At 39.6% G+C, this 24,387-nt stretch overlaps 1 protein-coding gene across 1 annotated transcript in view; it reads right to left on the bottom strand.

Moving 5' to 3' along the window:
• GRIN2A (glutamate ionotropic receptor NMDA type subunit 2A) overlaps positions 1-24,387 on the bottom strand; it is a 180,479-nt gene that overhangs the window by 75,095 nt on the left and 80,997 nt on the right. The window contains exon 3 of the mRNA XM_065683906.1: positions 10,829-11,421. Coding sequence (XP_065539978.1) covers positions 10,829-11,421 — 593 coding nt within the window. The remainder of the gene's footprint in view (positions 1-10,828; positions 11,422-24,387) is intronic.

Raw genomic sequence — 24,387 nt, 5'->3', positions numbered from 1 at the left:
GGTAACAGTAGTAGTAACATGGTCTCCTGGTGAATCTGACAGACCAAATTCTTCAACTCTATATTGAAAGGAGAAGGTTTTGCATTGACATAGCTGCCTGAAAATCCCAATAGCAGAAGAACACTAAATTTAAGTATACAGACCCAGAAGCAACAATGGCATTGTATCATAACAGTTAATAATTAAATGTGTGCTGCCCTAAACAGTCATATTAACATCATCCAGCACCCGTTTGACAGCAATTTGTAACTTCACTACTTGTAATAACTCACATTTTGTGACAAACTGTTGGTGTGAAAATTTTCCCCTCGGCAGAATTCAGCTTTTCAGTTGAACTAATTTCCCAGATATTATATTTTTCATCCAGCACTGAAAGAGCTTGCTTGGGAATAAAAACTTTGTTTGCCACCTTGAGAGGAAGTAGCAATTCACCAAACAGAATTTCCTTGTACATACATGCATGAAACCAGAGTAATGTTTGCTCACTGCTGAAAATCAAATGCTTTGTGACCCAAGGAATAAAAAGCCAGGAAGTCACCACAATAGGAAAACAAGGACAAACTGAGAACACGCACTGCTTGCATTTGTACCTCTGCACCCTCCCTCAGAGGTCCCTTCCCAATTCATAAACATGAAATAATCCCCCCTACAATAAACACTGCATCTTACAGGGCCAGGGAGAAATCCCCCCATTCAATAAAACCAAAAGCAGAGCATTTTGTCTCCTCCTAAGGGCTGGGTCACAAACATGCACACTGTACATTCAGGCTTTTATGTCCAGTTGGGATTTTATTACATAGCCATTGGTGACTGGACTTCAATTGAACCCGTCTTTCATGTAGTTTGGTAGGTTCACTCCTCAGATTTCAAACACGACTCATCATCTTTGGGGATTAGCATGCAAATGCCCTAGCATAGAAGCTAGACAGGGGCCATCACAAGATGCAGTGTTGTAGGTGCAGCAATCCTCAAGTGCTCCAGAAATAAAGATGAACCACAAACCTAAGCTGAAAACCTGAACTCGGTGTATATTTTTAATTGGTGTGAAGTTACTAGGCTGTTAGTAGTGAAACATGTTTTGCAAGTTCAAGGAAAAGTCTATAATCTGCAAAAGTCTCTTAAAATTGTATTGTTCAAGTCATGTAGAAAAGTATCTGTGATTGACACAGTCTGAGCTACCCAGCTTCTCAAATTGCTGCAATGAAAAAGAACTTCAAGGAGGGTCTTGTTTTCCCAAGCATACTCTTCTGTACTAAATTCATCAGCTGCCCATGTTCTTCAGAAACACATTCCCTTCGAATTGTCTGCTTTTACTGGCCAAGATCCTAAACTGCTTGTCTCTGAAAAACAAAATGCATGTTTTTCTGTTCCTGGCTAGGAAGAGTGAGGAAAAGCAAATATTTATATTATATATTACTCTTACAGAGTTTTAAGTTTGCCCAAGATTAACTCTGCGCAACATGCCTCTGTCTTCTAAACCGGTAAAAATACATTTCTGAAGTAGTTTTGGAATTGCATATTCCTGTTCTTAACTAAACGAGGCGCTTGATTATTTGAGCTCATTACTGTAAGGGGGCAATTCAGTATACACCTTGGATTAGTAGTTAATCTGCTTTCATACCTCATTAATGCTATAACCTTTGCAAAGACATGATAGCAGGAGGCCTTATGATAGTATTACGACACTGAAGTCTTAATTAGCTTTTGGAAACTGAAGTTTGTGAGTAAGATTCCCTAGGTAATACGTGTATAAAAAAGGGATTTTGGAGGGCAGAAGTTAAGCTATTCACACACTGAAGCCAAACCAGGTTTTTATCATGGGAAGAACCAAGCCTGCACTATATACTTCAAAACACTTTTAAACTTTTATATAATTCTCTGGGTTTTTTTGCTTGTCCTTCCCCAACAAAACTGAAAAGAGAAGTATTGAAACACCACACCAGAACACTGCTCCTGCTGTATTTACAGCAAGCCTCTGAAGCACCAAGGTTACAAACTGTTCTCTAGGTTTCCACCTTTATTTTTATAGACTCAGAAATCTCAAGTAATCCAGATAAACCTTCAGATTAATGCCAAAACTGCACAGTATTTATCCATGTCAAATCTCTGACTTTATGTAGAAAGACAGAACAAGTTTGAACAAGGTGGGCTTTCCTACTCTGCAAATACTGTATCACAACTTCATTGACTCTCATTTACATTAACAAATGGGGGAAGACTGGCAAAAGGGTTAGACCCTAGTTTTTGGAAGACCATTTACTACTGAACAATCCTGCTGAAACAGGACCAGCTTTCTGGACAGTCTCCTTAGAGAAGACATGGGCATTCTTTGTCCATAAGGTACTTGGTAAGGATTTCCTATGATGTGGGGAAACAGTTGAAACCCCAGCAAAGCCACAACCACTCCTGGAGCAGAATCTTTGAGACTTTCTGCTCCATGTTATACAACAGCAAACAAGTTTGCAGGTTTGGGGATTTCTTTTGATGTTAACCATATAAATGTATATGTAAAATACACAAGTGCCCCCTTGATAGATACAGGATTTAAGAGCAAAAGCGAGAAGGCTTAGTGGATTCTGTGTTTTTTAAGGAAAAAGACCCCAAACTATGTAAATTACGAAGATCGCTTTGTCTCAAATAAGGATCAGTCCTAGCCCCAGCTTCATAAACCTCTATGGGGGGATTTGAAGAAACAAAACAGTGACAGACTGAAAGTGCGATACTGCACATGGGAACAACACCGCACAACCGAAGCAGATGCTATGTCACCTCTGGAGCCTCCCTAGCAATGGTGCTCACAAAGCAGCACCCTCCATGTGCTGCATTTCTTGGATAACAGGCAGGTCATCCTTCCAAATATTCCTGTCCTCAGGATAGGCATTCTCATGCCTACCCACCGGTGTCCCAGAAGACCCTGCAGCACTATTTTACAATTCATTTGTCCCTTGGAGCAAGTTCAGCTTAATCCTGATCATCCAGCAAAAGTAGTGCACCAAGAGACTTACAGACCCTTGTTTCTCATTCTCAGGGTAACTTTTGCTACAGCCAATAGCATAGGAACCAGTCCTTGAAACAACTGGCTTCTCCAAGGGAAAGACAAACTGAGGCAAAACCCTGGCCAGAAGGCAAGGGAAATGCAGATTTTTGAGATTCATGGGGCTAGAAATAAATAAAAAATGTGGACTACAACTTGGAACCATCCCTCAAAAGCATTGCACAGCCAGGAGGAAGCACTGCTGCAGACACAAAATGAAAATAAGTCAATGCATTGAAGCAGCAGCACTCTGTGCTTGCTGAGGCCAGACAGGTCTATTTACGCTTAAAAAAACACTGAGATACTCTTCCTGAAAGATGCAAAGATCACAGCATGAAAAAGAAGTCACGTGTAAGAAAACACTCTTGCAAATGTGCAGAAATTCAGGGCATCCAGAAAAGACCTGGATTTTAAAAGTTAGCAATTGCATGCATGTACAAATACTGAACAAGGACCTCCTTGGTGCAATGCAACAAATAAACTTTCAATTAATTGGTCCCTTAAAAATAAATGTATACAATGTAGTTGCGATAATTATTATACATGTGACAAAACATGGTCTCACCAAAACTAATACAACACAAAAAATCCCCTCCAAACTGGTTTTGTGTTTTCCCCATTCCCTTTTTTTTTAATTCATGTTTATTTTCTATCTATTCATGAATATGTGAATATGAAACACCATACAGGAATTATGCCTTTAGAAACCAAATGTCCCGTGGTTTTAAAAGCAAGTCCAGATACAGGAAACACAGACTGTTTCAGATGCCCTTTCTTTTGTTTGCTTGGATATTTGTTCCTTCCTTTTTTGTTTTATTATGGTAATTTTATGCAGATCCAGACTTTTAGAAGTAGAAATTGAGGACTCATCAGGCTCAGGAACAGAGCTAGCTCTGGTGACAGGCTGGCTTATAATTAGTGTGCAATCCACCTAATATCCAGCTCCCAAACAGATTACTGGCTGGGAAATATATAATGAGTAACGTAGAAGCATTAATGAAAACATATCAGTCCTCAGCTACCTCCAAAAGGGGAACTTAGCTTCTCTTACTGTTACTGACCCACGTTTCCTGCCCTCATCCTGCTGCCCAGATCACATAATCAAATGATAAATTCCTCATCACTGCTTCATCACTGGGGACCATCATTTTTTACTTAGTGCCTCCTTCACAATCAGGCAGTTTCAAATCTGTGACAACCACGGGCAATGAAGACAAACAGCAGAGACTTAGTGAAATGCAGGTTTCATAAAAGAAAATCTTCCCCTCCTCTCCCAAAGAAGGAATTTCCAAACTGAGATTTAAAGCAGATGAAATGCCTCAAAACCAATGTGTCACTGGTGAGATTTCTTCTTCCGCCAAATGGCATGAACCAACCATTTTAATAATCTAGACAGCCAGCCTGAGCTTGGCATTCACTCAGCATCATACCTACAAAAGCAGGAGTGAATCCAAATTTTGTCTTTTCTTCTTTACCTAATCGAGGCTCTGAACTGCTGAACTTCCTTACTATGATTCTACTGTGAAATTTGAAGATACTTATCAATAGGCATCCCACAACAGATTTATCATTAAGAAATAATTTTCCTAAACACATATATTAAATTAAGAAACCCTGAATGTAAAATATATAAAGTGTGGTCTGATGTACATACAGAAATAGGTCTGAAGTAGATCGCTATTAAACAAGGTAGTGATGCATTTTTCAAGCAGTGAACCTTTTTTTAAGGACAATTTTATATCTTAGGCTATGTAGGACTTTTTATTCTAAATTCAAATCCTTCATCGTGATGCAAAGAGCCTTTTCTTCCTCTGCATTCTCCTCCTCCTCCACTTCCCCCAGCCCTCGCTTTCCTGAATATAACTCTGCAACGATAGCCTGCTTAGGAGCTGTATCTCTCTAGGCCAGGAGCCAGCATGGATGAATACAATTTTGGGAACAATATGCTCAGTGACTGTGAAAAAGAAATGGCATGCCAACCACTTGTACCTCCTGCCAGCTGCTCCATAAAGCATTAGTTACCACTAGGTCTGGAAAAGTCATTTTGCTACAGTTCTGCCAGAAAAGCGACAGAACTCTTGGGGAGCCCTTCTGAAAGTGGACAAGGGGAGGGAGCAAGATTAGAAAGGGCCCAGCTCCCTGGAAAAGTGCCACAAATAAGCGTAAACACCAAGAGTTTGATGAGTTCATTTCATTATTAGCAAAAGTGTTTCATAAATAGCACTAATATTTTGCTGTGCCAACTCAAAAGCACCCCAAACTCTTCCCATGAAGCCTGCTTGTTTTGCTGCAAGGGTAAGGTGTCTGCAATACCTCTGTCGCCAAGAACCTTCACTTACATTTTGAATTTCCAAGCCTGCTTTCAGTCCTGAAGGCTGTTCAGCTCCAGAACAGAGGCCATGCTTAATTTCTTATTTTAGTTATCACAAAAAGAGGGAGACATTCCAAACCCCCATATCTGGTTACTGTTTGGTACCTTCTGCTTCCTAGACTGACCTGGGAGAAAATTCTGATTACAGATTTTCCGTAATTTCTTGAATCACTTTGCCAGTAAACCAGCACCATGCCGGGATATCTTGGGTGGAATGTCTTCCTCCACAACCCCTCTTTTACTGCCAGTGAAGTTGAGTTTTCCTTTCAGAGAAAGGAACATGACATCAGTTCAGTTCCTGCTTTTAATGCAACTATATGGAAAATGCCCTCATGCTGTGGAAAAGGGCAATTACAGCACATGAACTAAAATGCAAACATCTAGTTGCCACTGTTTAAAATATGCTCATTAGCAGTGAATCAGACTTTGTGTATCCTTGTGTACCAATCCAATTGCTACAGTATTCTACTACTGGGTCTCCTGACCAGAAAGCATCCTCACACAAATTAATGAGGCCAAGTGGGACTCTGCAACTGACTACATTTTTTCCTTGAGTATCTTTTCTTAGTCATTTTTTCATGTTGGCAATACTCATTTCTTGTAATTCAGGATATCTGACATGAGTTGTTAACATTAAATCTAGGACTGACAGCCTGGTCCTCATCTGGAGATGCACAAATATACTTCTCCCTGCATCACTGTGGCCTCAGTGCTCCACAAGTGCTTGCAGCTTTGTTCATGCCTTCAGACATTTAGATGCATCATCCTCACTTGGATTCATTTCTGTAGAATGGCATTTGCTGTAGCAAAGGAGAAGAATAAGCAAATTCAGCAGCACCCTGAAACTTCTTCAAGCTTTAGTTACCAAAAATCAAGTACTAAATGGCAAATATACTCAAATGAGATGCTTCCCTCCACACCTAAGCTGTGATTATGGGACCTTGGGTTACAGCCTCAGATCACGTGTGTGATGCCGTCCTGCAAGCATGCAGTGGCTCCAGAAACACTTCAGTAGGATCACAAAAACAGGAAAGACAACAAATATCCTGGAGAGTCTTAGGTAAAACTAAATACCATTTGTTTTTCTGCACAGCAAGTATGCTACTACAGAAAAAGAAAACAGTTTGCTTCATACATAATAGTTGAATAATGATACATCTTCAATCATACAATAAAGCAGATGATACTTTTTTCTCCGAGTCTTCTGACAGAACTTAAATGAACAAATCCTCTGTAAACTGGCTGCTGATCTGTATGCAAGAGAAGATTAAACAGATTTGCTGGATTACTCATCAAACCATTTTGTCTATTTAATCCCTGATTTTGCTCTAAAGAGGAAAAATCATCTGTCTTTATTAAAAGCTGGAATCAAAATATTAAACTTGATGAGTGACCACCAGAACCAGAGAGACAAGATACCCTTGTCCTCTGGAGAAGCCTCACAGCCATGCTGTTAACTAACAGCAGCACAACAGCAAGGACAAGAAAATGAACTGGGCAATTGTCCACAGAAAGACAGAAGCCCTGTGTAGCATATTCCAAAACAATGTTCCCACTGAGTCCCCGCATTTTTAAAGCAGGGAGACTGAGGGCAGGATCAACTAATGCATTTGTACCTGGCCACTGGGCTTCACACTGCTCCTGCTCCCTGGCTTAGTGATATCCAACAAAGGAAACTGTGCTTGGGAAGTGTATGACAAGACAGCCTGGAGTAATGTGGATAGCCATCTAGCCCTGCACCTCCACTACTGAAAGAAAGATGGATCTCCACATCCTGCATGTGATTTGGTTGTATTCAGAAACTGAACACACCTAGATGCAAACACCTCATGGTAAGTGCCTGACTACCTCTGGCTAGACACATCTTTTTGCTTTTCAGGATAAAGACAACAGAACAAGAGCTCTGTCATCCCCATCCATCCCTGCACAATCAGAGTGGTTGGAAATGTTGTTGTGAAATGTATCTCCCAAGGTTATGACTTTTATATACAACATAAGTACCCTTCCAGACAAAGCAGAAGCATTTCTATTCACAAAGCATCAGAATTTTCCATGAAGACTGGCAGGGTTATTTTGTTTTGCTGCTTGTTTGCTTACATGTTTTCCCTTTTTGAGAGAGAGCAAGCATTTGTTCAACTGACATTGCATTAATGAGCAGCTAATTCTACTTATCCTGCTGTGCTAGCACCAGTACATCACAACATTAGTATTTTTCTGTCTTGGGTCTTACACAATGGGAAAAGATGATCTGATTCAACACATATAGATATATATGTATGGGGTTTAATGCATTGAAAATTATCCCTGTATTGTAAATCCTTTATTCATAGGGAAAACATAGCTCTCCCATCTGTACCAGAAATATTGATCAAATTATTCCAAAAACTAAAGCAAATCTGTTTTTGTTGGGGTTTTTTTCTGATACTAGACAGCAAATGAAAGAATTTTAGAACTGCAGCAACAGAGAAAAGATTCATTGTGTGCTTCAAAACATATATATCTTTCATCCAGTTTAATACTGAAAGGATTTGAGAAAGAGGGAGGAGGAGCTTTCACTTCATGGCTTTCTTTACATAGGTTTTCTTCATAAATGAAGATGAAAATTGCTATCTAGGCGCAGGAAGTTGCACATAAAGCATTACCAAACCTCATTTACAAGCAAATTAGCTATTATGACATAGCCTTAGAATACTATACTGAGTGTAAAAATGAATTAGACTGTCATAATAATAGATGGAGTCTAAAAATCCTGAGGTTTTTCTCCATTCTTGAGCTTGGGTTTGCTCAAGCATTGCCTTACAGAGCTTCTTCCCTGCTTTCCACTGAGTTCTCTGTTGCTGAGCTTACAAGCAGTGTCCCTGCGTGCAATCCTCCTTCTCCAGCTTTGATTTCCAGCATGAGCTGGGAGTCACAGTGTGGCAGATCCCATGTCCATAAGCTGTTTGTAATTACTTTTAGCCCCTTTCATCGTGAGGATGTCCCAAAATCTTTTTTTTTCATGTTAGCTCGCTAATACAGCACCATATAGACTTATCTTGTAGTTTAAAATACAAAGTTGCACTATCTGTGACCTGAAACTGTGAGGACTACATTTCAGAATAAAATCCCAATTTAGGCATTGATTTGTCACATAAGGAAGAAACCTAGGATTTAGTGATGAGGATAAGGAACTACAATGAATTTACATAATTCACCTTGGCATGGAGAGACTGGTCAGCTCCCAGAGATTACTTAGCACTGCTAACTGCTTGTATATACTTGCTTTTCTTGCAGATTGTATGTGACAAGAATAGTCTTGGGGAGTTATTACATAAGAAAGACTATTTAAAGTTTATTCATTTCAGTGTAATTCTGACATTTCTAAATTAAAACCAGCCTGCTTCTTGTTCTTGTGGTGTTTTATAAGCTCAAAGTATCTTCAGTATAGAAAATATATTCTCACTTCATAGCTCAGTTTTTTGCACTGAGAAATTACTTTATTAACCACAGTGCACTATATTACAACTTCTATTAATAATTTCTGTGCGCATCATAGAATCCCAGACTGGTGTGGGTTGGAAGGGACCTTAAACCTCATCCAGTTCCAGCCCCCTGTAACAGGCAGGGACACCTTCCACTGGACCAGGTTGCTCCAAGCCCCGTCCAACCTGGCCTTGAACACAACCAGGGGTGTGGCAGACACAGCTTCCCTGGGCACCCTGTGCCAGCGCCTCAGCACCCTCACAGGGAAGAATCATACACTGCAGAATCTCTTGGTGAAGTCTAACCTTGCTGCTCTAACACTCACAAGCCCAATTCTTGTAGTCATGCAGATTTAATGAGAAAAAAAAAGATTGTCTGAAGGCAGACAACTTATGCTGAATACTGAGTACCTAATTCAAGCCTACATTAGTGTAGTACCTAAACAGTGGGGTAGAAGTCCTTTTTAAAACAGATTCAAGCTTTTGTGGCCCTTCCAACAGAACCACAGTTTATTAAACACCAACACTTCTGATGACAGAATACAATATAACTTTCACAGAAACTGGACTTTATCTATTAATAGTGGACATTAGGATCACAAGTGAGGTGCGGGCAGGAGACTCATCCCAACAGTGCCTCGCAGCTCACTCTGACACGAGTGACAGTGCAACAGCTCTCCCGGAGCTGCACTGGACTGGAGCATCACCCCAGTACTGCCTCCTGACACTCCCCAGGGGCAACTTGGGCACCAGGGAAAGAGCCACAGATTTTCTGCGATGCCTTCAGTGAATTTACAGTTTTAAAAACAGAGGCTTAGAAAGAGGAAAAGCAATGCCAGAAAAATGTGTGTCATACTAAAGGCAAGACCTCTCCAAGGAGAAGGGTGCAAGTTTCTGAGCTTTTGTCACACTGTTTATAAGATACATGTGTGAAATGTTAAAATACATTTATTTGGCTGTATTTGGCTTTTAAGAGTGCTTCTGAAGAATGCCATTTGCATGGAAAACAGCAACTGTTCCAGGACATCATATGGCAATCAACTCCTAATCTAAACACGCTTACATTTCAGAAGATTAAAAATGTTCCACAGTCTCCTATATGAAATCAGCACTTATTTTTCTTCTTGTGCCAATGCCAACCTGCTCTTCTGTAGAAGTGCTTCATCTGCAAAATTTGGTCAGAACAAAGTTCGTAAGTACTGCTTAGATACTGTAAAGAGCTATTTAAAAAAAAAAAAAAAAGCAAGATCCCTTTACTTCCCCTCACACAACAAATGAAGAAATATTACTGTGTGACATGAATTACACATTTTGGATAGGAGTAATCATGAGTAGCAAGCAGTGAAGAATCCTGACTTAAACCTTGGCAGTTCCCAGATGACAAACTGTTTTGAGGAAACACCCATATCAACTTGGATTAATGCAAATTAATTTTTACAGTTATTCTAGTACAGGTGACAAAAATAAAATACTCAGAAGCAAAAGTGACAGATTTCAGTTATTAGGTGATAAAAGCTACCCAACAAACCTAATACTCCCGTAATTTCCAGGGACACCTCTTTAACGCTGCACATTTGTTGTCTTCTAAAATATAACCAAGTTCCTGCTGATCCAAGTGATTCAGGCACAGCCTCCAGAGCATTTTGGCAATGTTACCACATAACTATAGTACACAAAGGCACAATTTATTTAATTCAGCCTCACAGCTTCTAAGAACAGATTCTGTCAACTTCTACAAAGATCTGGAGCTGTATTTATGCTCCACAGCACATACCATCATTTCCATGAGCCAGTGCAGCAAGTCCTCTTCCGTGTTCCCCTAGAATATCTAAAAAGCATTGCTTAAAAAGGGCATGATGGGATTAACAAAAACCACTATTCTCCTTCAAGAAATACACAATGGCAATAGAATGGAAAATCACAGAGATTATGTAGCGAAAACCCCAAACCAATAAGCCTTACTTGTGCAAGGTGTGAGATGGCCTGTCATTTTTCTCCAGTTGTCCATAGCAGCTGGTTTTTGCTTCCGGAATGAAGGAGTATTTTTCCAACATGGCTGATGCAGCAGTGGCAATAATCCCAAGGCCATCCCGTACACGAGCTTCTAAACTGTAGTCCCATTCATCATAAGATGCTGAAATGAGTCCTGAAGGAAACTCCTTGGGAGTGATTTCTGTGTTACCACTAACCAGGCTGGGAACTATCCAGAAGAAATCATAGCCAGTAAGGCCCAGGGAACGAGCCTCATCCAGTATGTAAACAGCTTCATCCTTGGAACAATAGAGCAGGATGACGGATGAATGAATTTTCTTCAGCTGAATTTGGGTCTTCGCATCTCCAAAGGCGGTATCGAGTATGATGACATTCTGCATGTCCCAGCCCACGAAACTATTTTCCACTGTGGTCTTAATGACATTGATGAAGTCTCGATACCCAGGAAAGGTGGTGGTCACCAGAGAGAACACATGCCAATCATAATCCTGCATGATCTTCAGCATGATGATGGCTTCCTGCTGGATGGAAGCCCCAAACTGGAAGAATGTGGACATCACATCCTAGAATACCAAACAATGAAACATTATTAATTTAGTACAAGTCTGAAGGGAATATAATCTTAAATTCTGCTCTGATTCACCATGGCTACTAAACTTTCGTTGTATTCCGATAACTTTCTGTGCCTTCTCATATTCAAGTAATTAATAAGCAACACCAATCACAAGTACCTGAGCTAATGAAAATATTTGCCAAAAACTGACAAAAATATTTTTGTTGTAGTGCTTCATCACTTGAAGACAACAATTCAAATCAGTATTTATGAGGTAGCTCCCTAGAGACAGACACCCACTGTCACACAAGTCATCTTCAGCAGGAAGCTTTATATTCATCAGACTTACCAACATGACCCAGTACATTCATACCAATTTTTAGTTACAATGGAAATAAGCTACAATGCACATGCTGTACATATATGAAGATGCCCTGTACTTGTAGGCCTAATGTCTGAGGAAAACTTCATTTCCACAAGTTCATTGGACATGGTGACAGCTGCCAAGCTCTGCAGAAGCAGATTCATCACCCCCAGGTATGCAGTTCACTACTGTCTGTGGGCTCACTACTGACCATGCTCCATGCACTTGGCCCATTGATAGCTAACATGATGGGACCCCAGGACAACCAGTAAGCTGCCGTGTCCTCATTAAATACTGGAATGTAAGGAAATTCAAACAATGGCCTCATCTTCTGTAGCTGGCTGTTGCATTGCCTGACACCACTGTGATGTCAGCTTGCTAGGAACTTGTTTCTAATATCTCTCTTTGACTTTTGCAGGATTTGCAATGTTTTATACTGCATAAAGGCAGGTGCCTCATATTTTAACATCCATCAGAAATAGGCAACACAATAATATTTTGTTGGCACTAAATTTACAAACATTTTCATTGATCTGTTTTTACTGAATTGCTGTAAATTCTAGATTTATATTTGAATTTTACATTCTAGATTTATATACATCACAGCTATTAGAGTACCAAAACTATACACAGGAATCTATATAATCCTTTATTTTGATTTTGCGTCAGTATTTATTCCTGACCAGTAGTGGCAACTTATCTGCATCTTTCTCAGGTACAGAAAGTGTGAACTCCTGTGGAAAGAAAAGCTTATGATTTTAAAATAAGATATTAACAGTTCAAGATTTCTTATGCAGTCTTTACTGGAAAGACACCCACTGTGCCTTTAATTCCAAGTTTTATGAATGTGGTTGTGAACTGCTACCTTATTTTACACTTCTGGGGAACAGAAACATGAATTGACTTCAGTTTCATGGCAATGTGGTGTTAAACATACAATTATTAGTGAGAATAGGAACCCATTTCTACAAGTTCTGAGTTTTATTGACAGAAATCTCTTCAGAGCAAACTGAGCGTCTGTATTTTTCAATAGAAGATGAGGAGTGTTATTACTTCCCAAGTACCCAGAAATCCTGACATCAGGATCAAAAAGAAAAATGTCTTACAACTTCTGTCGGACCATGAAAACTCGTGCTGAAGGTACAACACACACACTACTGGTGGTAATCAAATCATAGAATCATAGAATGGTTTGAGTTGGAAGGGACCTTAAAACTTGAAGGTACAACACACACACTACTGGTGGTAATCAAATCATAGAATCATAGAATGGTTTGAGTTGGAAGGGACCTTAAAACTCATCCAGTTCTAACCCCCTGCCACGGGCAGGGACACCTTCCGCTAGACCAGGTTGCCCCAAGCCCCATCCAGCCTGGCCTTGAACACTCCTTGGATGGGGCATCATCTGCCTCTAAGATGGCATTCTGAATGCCAGTGCCAAATCTGAATTTGGTTTGGGTTAATTACAGATGTTATAAAACATATTTGGGAGAAGAATTAATTAGGAAGTCTGTTTACCGAATGCTGCTAGGAGCTATTTCCTGGTGACGTGCACTGTGTGCTTAAAAACAAACAAACAAGCTTTACATCTGGGGACACTTGCAGCTAAAAAAAACCCACTGCTCACAGAAAACCTGCTCAGAGTCAGCATTTAATAGTTTAGTATTATAACGTAAATTAGGTATCTAGACACAAAATGCCACGAATCAAAGTTTGCTGTAGCTTCCTAATGGAACATAAAAACATATAGTCAAGCAAAGTCAATCGCTTCAGATTTCTTCTCCAGGTCTTATTTTATCCTGGATTTTATTTGTAATTATGATAAATAACAGTAAAACCAAGTAAAATAATTTACAGCAAATTAAATTATTTCCATTCTATCATTTCACTCTACCCCATTTATAGATACAGTTTCTAGCTACTAATGTAGTGGAATAATTTTTTCAAACAGTACATACACCTTGGTCCTTCATTGCATCACAAGGAACTTTTCCAATAAGGCAACTGAAGATTAATTAAGTATTTGAGGCCAAAAACCAATGCACATGGACATTTCCAAGTGTGGCCTAACTAGTAAATACACATTTTTAACCTAAAGCTGTCCTTGTCATCTGGTCTCGCACTGAGTAACAGTCCTGTGCACAACGACCTGTGTCACCATGACACAAGCCTGACAGCACAACAAAAGCGCTGAAAATAAAACCCTTCCTTTTATAAACATTTCATTAGAGAAGTAGTTTATGAAGGAAGTTTTGTTTAGAGATTTTTATAAGTTCACACCCACATTACACAAATCCTTTCAAAAAACTGTGAATGTGAACTTTAGCCAAAAAAACAGGCCATTAGTATCAATTTGTGATCAGAATGGTGAAAAACCTGTAATTATATGGTGAAAACAAGCCTGGGTTCAGCAAAAACGGAGTAAAAATATCACAAGAGAGATTCTCATCTGAAGAAATTCCATGTAGCTCCTCTGACTTCATATGATGCTTTTATACAGCTGAAGATCTGACTAGATGTGTTTACAATGAATAGGAAACAGATGGAAGATTACAAGCAAATTGCAGCCTTAGGAACTTCACCAGATATTAAAATGACTATAAGGAGAATATTCAAGGACATTAAGTTTGGAGGGGGAGAAGAAATAAAGTTTAGTGAAAAAAAAGCAAATAAATGAATAAAACTACAAGGGATTCAACTGTTGTATCCTTAAATATCTACAGAAATGTTCATTTGGGTTTTTTTAAAACTTCACCTTTTTCCCAAAAAGCATTATTATTCCTCTGCTCTATACAGGCAGTATTTTGTTACATATCTAGAATTTAAGTTCTACTTCTCTATACTCAACAGCAAACTGAAGCTATGTTTGTAAAAACCAAAAATCCAGTTATTTTCATTTCACTTGAAAAGACTTAACATTCCATCTTGTCATCTATCAAGACATCCACCTAAGTCTTTGCTAAAGTGGGAATGCAGATGTAAAATCGGAGGTCCTTTAAATGCATGTGAGAAATATGTTCTTTTTCTTCCTTCACTGGCCCCATCTATTGAGCCTATTGGTGAAGGATGTAAGGAAGATGTACCATTTATCCAATACAAAGGAATCCCGCAGATGAACTCAAAGCACGAAAATCCCAAGATGTTACCTTAATATGAGCAAAAACATAGTTCGAAGGAGTTGTGGAAATTATTTGATTTTTCTGTACCAGCTTCTTAGCTGGATTCTACCAGAGCTGTGTAAACAAAAGCCAGGAATGAAAAGAGAAGTGGGGGGGAACAAGAAATAAAAACTTTTTGCGTCTTTCTGTCTTGCACATGAATATGCAGTTTATATCAAAACATCTCCCCATATTTTTCACACCAGAAAGAAGTAATCCTTCAATTGCTTCTTGCTTGACACTGTTCTTGAATGTCGAATGCAATATAAAATTCTGCCATGACAGCAGAAGGGCACTTCAACTACCCCCTGGTTTTGCACAAACTGGAGCAGCGCTCTCTGGTGCTGTCATTTCATAGATTAATATATTAAACTGCTTAATAATTAATGTACCAGGCCCATAAATCTGACACTTGTTGTCAGAATTGGACATTTCACTTCCTCAATTAAAAAAAATTACAGGAATATTTCTCTCAAAACCTCATCCTCAGCTATTTTCATGACATCTTAGTTTCCCAGCTCCAGTTTTATCACGAGATCAGCAGGGCATGCTCACAGCTGCTGTACCAGCTGAGGTAAGCCCTGACAGCAGTTTATGTCTACTAGGGAAAAAGCTGCAATAGATGGTTAGCTAAGGAAAGGAACATTTGTTATCTAAAATAGTATACCTGTTGGCAAAACGGAATGTTAAACCAGAGCAAAAGAGGGGTCAACATAAGACCAAATCGATTTTCCACTTGGCAGCCTTGTTGAGGACAGTTGTTTCGCTAGTAAGACAATATTATGACAGGAAGCAAATGTCAGTATGAAACACGGTTTAAAAAGCAATCCAGAAGATTCCTACTCACTCTATCTTCCACAGAGATCCAGCAAAAAACATTCTTCTCCTATTTTACACCACGGTAACTTAGATATTCCACTTTTATTAAACAGATTTAAGGCATGTGGTGCCAGGTCTACAAATAAAGTGCAAGCTGTTTCCTGTTTAATGAATTAGAGTAGTTATTTGGCATTTTTATGAAGACTGGAAAAACAGAAAGCCAGAGATTAGTCATGAATTTAAGCTGAATAATTTAGCATCATAGCAAAAATATACAGAAGGAAATTACTTGTACCAGTCTCTAATGGAGGTGAATAATGTATTTTGCAGTGTGTTAACTTGGTACCATTTTTCTTGGATTATTTGAAATGCTGTATTGATTCCTTGGTAAACAGGAATTGAATCACATTCATCTGCCATGAAACTCTAGGTTTCCTCTATAGTACTACACAGACCCATGCAAAACCTGCAGTAAATGCAAGCAATAAAGTGAGGGATCTCAGAGGGAAAGCTTTCCTCCCAAGATACTCTGCACATTTCAAAACTCCTAAGTTATTAAATTCCTGCCTCTATTCATTAACAGTATAGAACATGCAATTCCCAACACAAACATCTCACTAAGGTGCCCTGGGAGAAAACTCCCATTAGCACCATGGGAGCAATTTGGGGGAAATTACACAAAATTATGCACTTTCAGGCAAAGCGGAGCAACATGTGAGGGTGGAAATAATTTACTAATTATTACAAAGAGCAGAACAGACTTGCTTCCCAAAGACCTGTCACCTCTCTGGCCCTACACATGGCAAAAACATGCATGACTCCTGCTCGCAGATTTCTCTGCTGATACCAGCCTTGCCTTTGGGAGCTCCTGCTTGGGCTCCAAGTATCCCCCACCAAGCACCATCACCCTGAAGACAAGCTCAGCTGCAGCGAGGCTTATGCCCAGCCCCTATGGATACCAATTTGGTCCTTGCACTCAGCCTGGAGCCTGCTTCAGCCTCCTTCCTTGTCCAGCAACTTGTACTTGCCGCGCCAGGAGGGAGGGAGCAGCAGGACAGCAGCTCTGCAGATGAGAACCACTCCTGCATGCGATAAACCTGAGGTTCTGCTCACATAGACCTGTGAATGTGTTTCACCATTTGTCACTGAGCAGATTAAGGCCTTCTAAGCAGACCTAAAAAAGGTATGTGACTTTTCTTACTATGTAATTTAACTGGTGCAAATGCAGAGCCACAAAATGTATAAAGGTCATCAAAAAGGACAAACCAAGGCTTGACTTCTCATTCCAGAAGTTTGTTCTGGGAGGGGAACACTCAAGTTAGAAAAGGGCAGTAGCAAGCAAGGGAGTACATTATGGCTTTCTGACATCTGAAATGTCCCCTTTTATTATTTCAAGAAATAAATATCAGAGAAACATGATTTTGAAAGGTTAGCACTGGCTTAATCAAGCATGTTCCTTCCCATTTCTACAGGGAGCCTGCAGGGATTCATTTTGCAGTGGCTTCTGTATTTTCAGGTCATGCTTTTATCCTACGAGTTTTGCTAGAGAGGGTTTGTGTTTGGTTTGGTTTGTTTGTTTCCTTGAAGATATCTATTTAATTATACACTATCTGCTTGGCTTGTCTGGGCCTGCTATATAAGCTGAAGTTTGTCTATTTTTTCTACACTAGAATAGCAAAGAAACAATTACAAAGGAATGAGAACAGGGTTTCTGCAGATTATTGCAGAGTCCACTGGTTTTTGATCCTTTACATTCTTTGAATAATACAGTGTCATGTCTATTGAATTAAAGTAACTCGACATGCCATTACAGTGAAACAACATAATTATAGAAGACTTGTTTTGCACAGAGCTCAGGAACCATTCCCCAGGCTGCAGAGCACTGTCTGGATTTTCAGTACATCCAGGTTTTCTTTCACAGGTTGGTCAGACACTGGAAATTGTGATGTCACAGTCTGAGCTCCTGTTCATCCAGGATAGGCAAGTGAAAAACGCTTTCAAAGGCTGAAGTGACACCAACCAGCCTGTGACCAAACTTGATAAAATCCTGAGAAGATTCATGCAAGCCAGGAATTGTGTGTGGTCATTTGAGGAAAGGTTTATTCAAAGACACCTCCTTTCCACATTAATTTCAACTTCCACTGTTACAGAAATGTCTTACACTGTGAATACTTTAGTGAGGAAAAGCAGAACTGTGCTTCTACATACAAAAAGGTCCTGTGGAGCTTGCTGCACCATGAGTAGCTGCTATTGTACAGTTTCTGTGGTGAAAGAGAATACCAACGTGTAAGAAGTAGTAGAGTACTGATGTCTGCAAGGAAGATAAGGGAGAATAAAGAGAATTTTTAGACTAATTATGTTTGCTTTGTATGTTCATATATTTCTTAAATATAAATCAGTCACTCTCTAACCCATACCGGATCACGCAGTGATGAATATCACTGTAAAATCATTACTCTATTTTTCCTTTATGGAGAAGATGATATCTGTACAAGTTTCTCATTTCCTACAAGTATTTCACCATGCAAATAAATACTGAAAAATATGCGAACTAATATATTCGCTAGCAAGCAGCACAGATTTTACGTCACAGATCACAGCTGCGTATCACTTCTCATGCCCCTTGTCATGGCTGCAGATAAATGTTTTGCCTTTTTTTTTAAACGCAGGTGCCTGATTTTCTCATGGTTTGTACAAGCACCATCCTTTCGCTTTTTGGTCAGCACTAAACTGGTAGGGGTCTCCTGAAGAGCCCTTAAAGACCATCTCTTCCATGGGAAAATTACTTTGAATTAGCCATGCAGAACATCTTTCATCTCTAGGAACACCTGAGTTCACACAGAGAGCCCTTGAGACTGTCCTCTTCAAACAGTTATTACGAATGATGGGAGAGCAATCAGGAAAGTTAACAACTTTTCAAAGACGGAGAAGGCAATTGCTGTGAAGATACTGCAACAATCCTGGTGAAAGGAGCTGCCAGTAATTCCCATTTGACACAGCACAACAAAGTTGTGGGGACAAAGTTGTAAGAAAATGGGGTCCTGCTCCTGTTCTCCCAACAGTAACTGAGAAGTTTAGACTTCTCACATCAACAGATTGATGACAACCTGTTCTTTACAGGTCACCTACCTGGATAAGAAAAATAAACAACAAAATGATGCTATAAAACGAGGTAGAAAGAAATCCAAACCCAATCAAACTGTACTTGTTGGAAGGAAGAAAGCCTAGACTTATTTTCAGAAACAAAAAAAAACCCCACTTTGTAGAATCACAGAAAGCTTTTCACCAGGTAACAGAAATAAAAAGCATTAAGAGGGCATCAGTGAGTTTTGAATTAGCCCAGTGAAAAGCTAAGACTCGGGAAATCCATCACGGGTAGATGGAGACATCTGAGGAAATGAAAAATCTGGGTAACTTCGCTCTCCACATACTGGTATTTTTCATTGTAACTCACATAATTTACCTCTAGAAATAAAATACCACAAGGACACAGGATGGATGAAGGATACCAACTACTGAGCCAGTCAGTTTCTGGAAAACAAATCATGATCTTGGTATATAGACTATCCATCCCCACTGTCCCACTCTTACATTTGAACTGAGGCATTATTTACCAATATTCACATTGTTCCATATCAGTACTGAGATACTTACTACCAAAACAACACGCTGGGCTACATGGAATTTCTTCCTCAAGTTTCAGTCTGGGACTATAGAGAATTACCTTTCAAATCAATTTGCTCATTTACTTTGAACCATATCAGCTCCCATAAGGCCATCAGAGATAAGCTTCTCTTGACTCATGGGCAATTTGGGAAACTTTAATGGATATAAAATCAAAGCATTTAGGTTACAGGGAGATACATTATTTCTTGGAGCAGACAGCTAGTTCTAATTATAAATCTTGAAACAATCTTGCTGTTAATGGCCATGCTTACTGAAAACAACCTTGTGTACAGGCTTTATCTGTCCAATTTCAAAACGAGTCCTTGATTCCAATTTTCTGGAACAGGCAAATAGATCTGACACAAAGGAAGATTCTCAAATTTCAGTGGAACTCCAGAAAGAGAAAGAAATGGAAAAGCAGTGTTTCCCCTTCCTCTCCCAATATTTTTTTTTCAATTTTCTGTAAATAAAATTTCATTCTAATGTTTCAGCCTCACGTGTTTTACTGCCCTGAGGGATTATATCGTTAGTCTTTAAAAAGCACAATGGCCACATGTTGTCTGATTTTCACAGTTTTTACTGCACCAGCCAAATTCTTTTTTTTTCTATCAAAATCAGTTATCCAAATCAATTTTACTCTACCCCAGCCGTAAGTTTAAACATGCACACAAGTTACTGCAAGCCATTCACAGAACATGCTAGAATTCAATACACTTGACATATTTTTGGGTACCCATTAAGTTAAAAATATGTAGATTGGTTTTGTTTTGTTTTTCATTTTCATGGTAACATTTTAGCTTAGCAAAATGTATGTTTTCACATCATTATTGCTGCAGAATCAAAGAAAATATAAGTTGTTTGAATAGCTCATAGAAGTTTTGAAGAATTAGTGCTATGCAATAATTCATCCCTGGGACAAATTTTCATTCCAGCTATTTGGTATCTATCACATAAACCATTTCATTTAACAGTATAAGATGGCATTAGAGAGTGATTCAGATCTATGCTGTATACCCCAAAACTAGAGGAAAAGTTGTTTAGAACAAGGATTTAGAGTGGTTGAGGGCAAGTACAATTCCCTGTTCCAGTTCTTTCTCTTGTCTAATACAAGTATGGCACAAGACAACCCTGCAATAACACTGTTTACAGCTCATGCATCAACAACATTCACAAAAGGATATTCATAGAATCATAGAACAGTTAGGGCTGGAAAGGACCTAAAGATCATCTAGTTCCAACTCCCCTGCCATGGGCAGGGACACCTCACACTAAACCATCTCACCTAAGGCTCTGTCCAACCTGGCCTTGAACACCACCGGGGATGGAGCATTCACAACTTCCCTGAGCAACCCATTCCAGTGTCTCATCACCCTTACAGGAAAGAATTTCTTCCTTATATCCAATCTAAACTTCCCCTGTTTAAGTTTTAACCCATTACCCCTTGTCCTGTCACTACAGTCCCTAATGAAGAGTCTCTCCCCACCATCCCTGCAGCCCCCCTTCAGATACTGGAAGGCTGCTATGAGATCTCCAAGCTTCTCCAGGCTGAACAGCCCCCTCTCTCAGCCTGTCTTCATGCAGGAGGTGCTCCAGTCCCCTGATCATCCTCATGGCCCTCCTCTGGACTTGTTCCAACAGTTCCATGGCCTTTTTATGTTGAGGACACCAGAACTGCACACAATACTCCAGGTGAGGTCTCACAAGAGCAGAGTAGAGGGGCAGGATCACCTCCTTTGACCTGCTGGTCACGCTCCTTTTGATGCAGCCCAGGATACGGTTAACTTTCTGGGCTGTGAGCGCACACTGAAGCCAGCTCATGTTCAGTTTCTCTTTGAACAACACTCCCAAGTCCTAATCTACAGGGCTGCTCTAAATCCCTTCTCTGCCCAACCCGTAGCTGTGCTTGGGATTGCTCCGACCCAGGTGCAGGACCTTGCACTTGTCATGGTTGAACTTCATGAGGTTGGCATCAGCCCACCACACAAGCGTGTCAAGGTCCCTCTGGATGGCATCCCTTCCCTCCAGTGTATCAACCGAACCACACAGCTTGGTGTCATCGGCAAACTTGCTGAGGGTGCACTCAATCCCACTGTCCATGTCAGCGATGAAGATGTTGAACAAGACCAGTCCCAACACTGATCCCTGAGGGACACCCCCGGTTACTGGTCTCCAGCTGTATATTCACACAGTATATTCCTACAGGTTTTGCCATTAGGAGCTTTAAAAGCAGCACCAAAGCTCACGAATCCTGTGAATAGAATCAAAACTTTACTTACAGTAAAGTAAGTGACATTTAAATATGCTATGGCCAAGAACCTAGCATTAAATCCAGAATCAACAACAAATTATCACTGTTATCATCATTTAATGGCAGCTGAATCAAGCCAAATAGGCTGATTGCTTATAGTATGTGTTGCATCTGTGCAGAAATGCCATACACTATATGGAAAGATATGCATAATTAAATACCAATAAATATGCCTTAAGACATCATCTCCTTGTCTGAAAACATTTGGTCTCAACTGAATGCTAAACTACTTCTCACTTGTGTTAATGATGAGAAGCCAGAAAACCATTAACTAAATACATACTAAAAATATTAACTAAATAACTTCCATATATCTACACTTAACAAGTAAAAGTGAAGGCAACAAACAACCTCCTCCTCCACCCCCTTCCACCAAATGGTGACTATAAAATATTAAGCAAATTAAAGAAATATAAAGCTGATTTATTTTCTTTCTGTGTGCTTTTCCTTTCTGAGCCAGGACTTTTGGACTGGTCACCTCTGTGTACGTGGTCTGCTTCAGTGGCACTGGACTAAGGAGAGAAATCCAAAAGCAAGAGGCCAGCTGGGGAGGACAAACAGGGAAGGAAATGTTTGAAGAGGAAGGCTGAACAGAGTTCAAGGATCAATTCATAGCAGCTTTCCACGGCAACAGAGATTTGGGGCATATATTCAAGTAGCAGAGGAAGATGATGATGAGATTCAAAATCCTTGATCTCAAAAAGACACAGGCATTTTGGTTTCCCAGGTAGTCTGGAGGCTAAACAAGAGGTGCAAACCTGACTCACCTGCCTTTGGAAGGCAAAGTCACAAAACCATCATGATTTCCCCAGAGTGTGCGTGCTGCTTTCAAATTCTTCTAGAAGGAAATGTTTCAAAATATTCAGTGTGCTTCTCTGCTCTTATATGCAATCAGCACATCTGAAAAAGAGAGCATTCTCAAGGGAAATACCATTTACGCTTATCCTTTATATTTCTGTCTTTAGATAGCATCTTTGGCCTCTGGGCAAAGCTACAGCTGCTCTTCTGTTATGCTAATAGAAATTACATGCTTTCTCAAAGTCAGTGATCATCCCATCATTCTAGCAGTGAACATGCTTTTCCACTGTACATTCAATAGCAGCAAGTCAGAAGCAAATTCAGTTAGGAAATTCCTGATATGTATTATCTACATCAGCACTTACATATGGGACAACTCAAGTCAACTGCAATCTTAGAGTGAATCCTACTGACCAAAACATATCCCGAAGTACACCAGCAGTGAATGATATTTCACTGGTGCTCACTGCAGAGACTGCAAGTAAGCATAACTGAAATCACAAAACAAACCACATTTATGTTAAAGTAGTTGCGAAGTTTCCAGTAGTCAGAGCTACTGCATCCACAGGAGAAGAATGCAGAATTCAGCTGTAGGCAGATAGACTTGACTTTTCAATATCAATGTGCTAACCAGATAAAGACATTTGATGTTGCATTCTGTGATGCACGGTAAGCAAGGTAATATAACAGACAGAAATCAGATTGCAGACAGAAATCTCTGTAGCACCTACTTTCTGACTCTACAGAGTGCTCACCACCTTTGGTTAAGTCTGCATTTCCTTTCTAGTGTTCTGTTTAAGGATGCATTGACTTCTTTAGTTGCAAGAATATGATACATCAAGAGATTTGCCAAGTGTTATTCCCATGAACACATTCCGGGCAGAAAAGCTTTACCAACATATATTCAAATTACTGTGTTTTTTATAGGGGCAGTAAAACTATTTCTTCTATAAAATAGCTTAGCTCAAGTTATTTTTCCTTAGCTAAAGAGATGCAAAGTGTCTTTTCAGCATAGTTCTGATTTACAGTAAGTATCAGAAGGAAAAACATAACTTCAAAATGGAAGTTTAGGTCTTTACAAGGGGCAGTAATTCTTTCTAGAAATTATTACATATTTGACAGTCATACTAGATACAGTAAACACAGCACTGCAATAGCAAATGTAGTATCTCATTGCCAGCTATAAAAACCCCATGTTTGTACTATGCTCAGTACAGTGCGAAGAAGATTGAAACCATCTTCCTTAATCTGCACAATATCTTTATAGTTTAAAGAGACACAATACCCCTTGTACTGACTACAAATAAGTAACAAAACATATTATTTGGGTTGATGTTTTTAATGCCAGAAATTTTCCTTAGTTGTAGTTGACAGCACTATGCATGTAACTATTTCCCAGATAAGTACAATACCACACTTCTGCAGAACCCTATGAAAATACAGTAAGAAACTTTAAAGTTTTTCTGACCTAGGCAGGAAACATGATTCTTAATTAATCTCAGTATAGATTACAACAGTTAAAGGATTCTTCAAGTATCCGTAATGCAGCTAAATCATAAATACCCTCACATCTAAATTGAATGGGAGCTCAGGGTGCTTAACAGTCTCCAAAGATGGGCATGCCCGTGCAGAAAGGAGCATCTGCAGAGATGTGACAGTTTGGCCATGCCCATTTCATTTATGTAACTACATGTGTCCTCAGAAAAGTCCGTAAGTACTCAGTGAACTGACACAGAGTGTCTACAAATGCAAAGTGGGATACTTGCTCATTTTTATTAGTGGAACTGTGCATCAAAGGGATTTAGATGCCAATCCTCTGGGTTCCTTGAAAACAAGCCCTTTGTGCAGGATAGCTAACAAACA

This window comes from Lathamus discolor, chromosome 6, assembly GCF_037157495.1.
Source record: "Lathamus discolor isolate bLatDis1 chromosome 6, bLatDis1.hap1, whole genome shotgun sequence".
Classification (NCBI taxonomy): domain Eukaryota; kingdom Metazoa; phylum Chordata; class Aves; order Psittaciformes; family Psittacidae; genus Lathamus; species Lathamus discolor.
The sequence above is the reverse complement of the archived record's forward strand: the minus strand, read 5'-3'. Positions and strand labels throughout refer to the sequence as shown.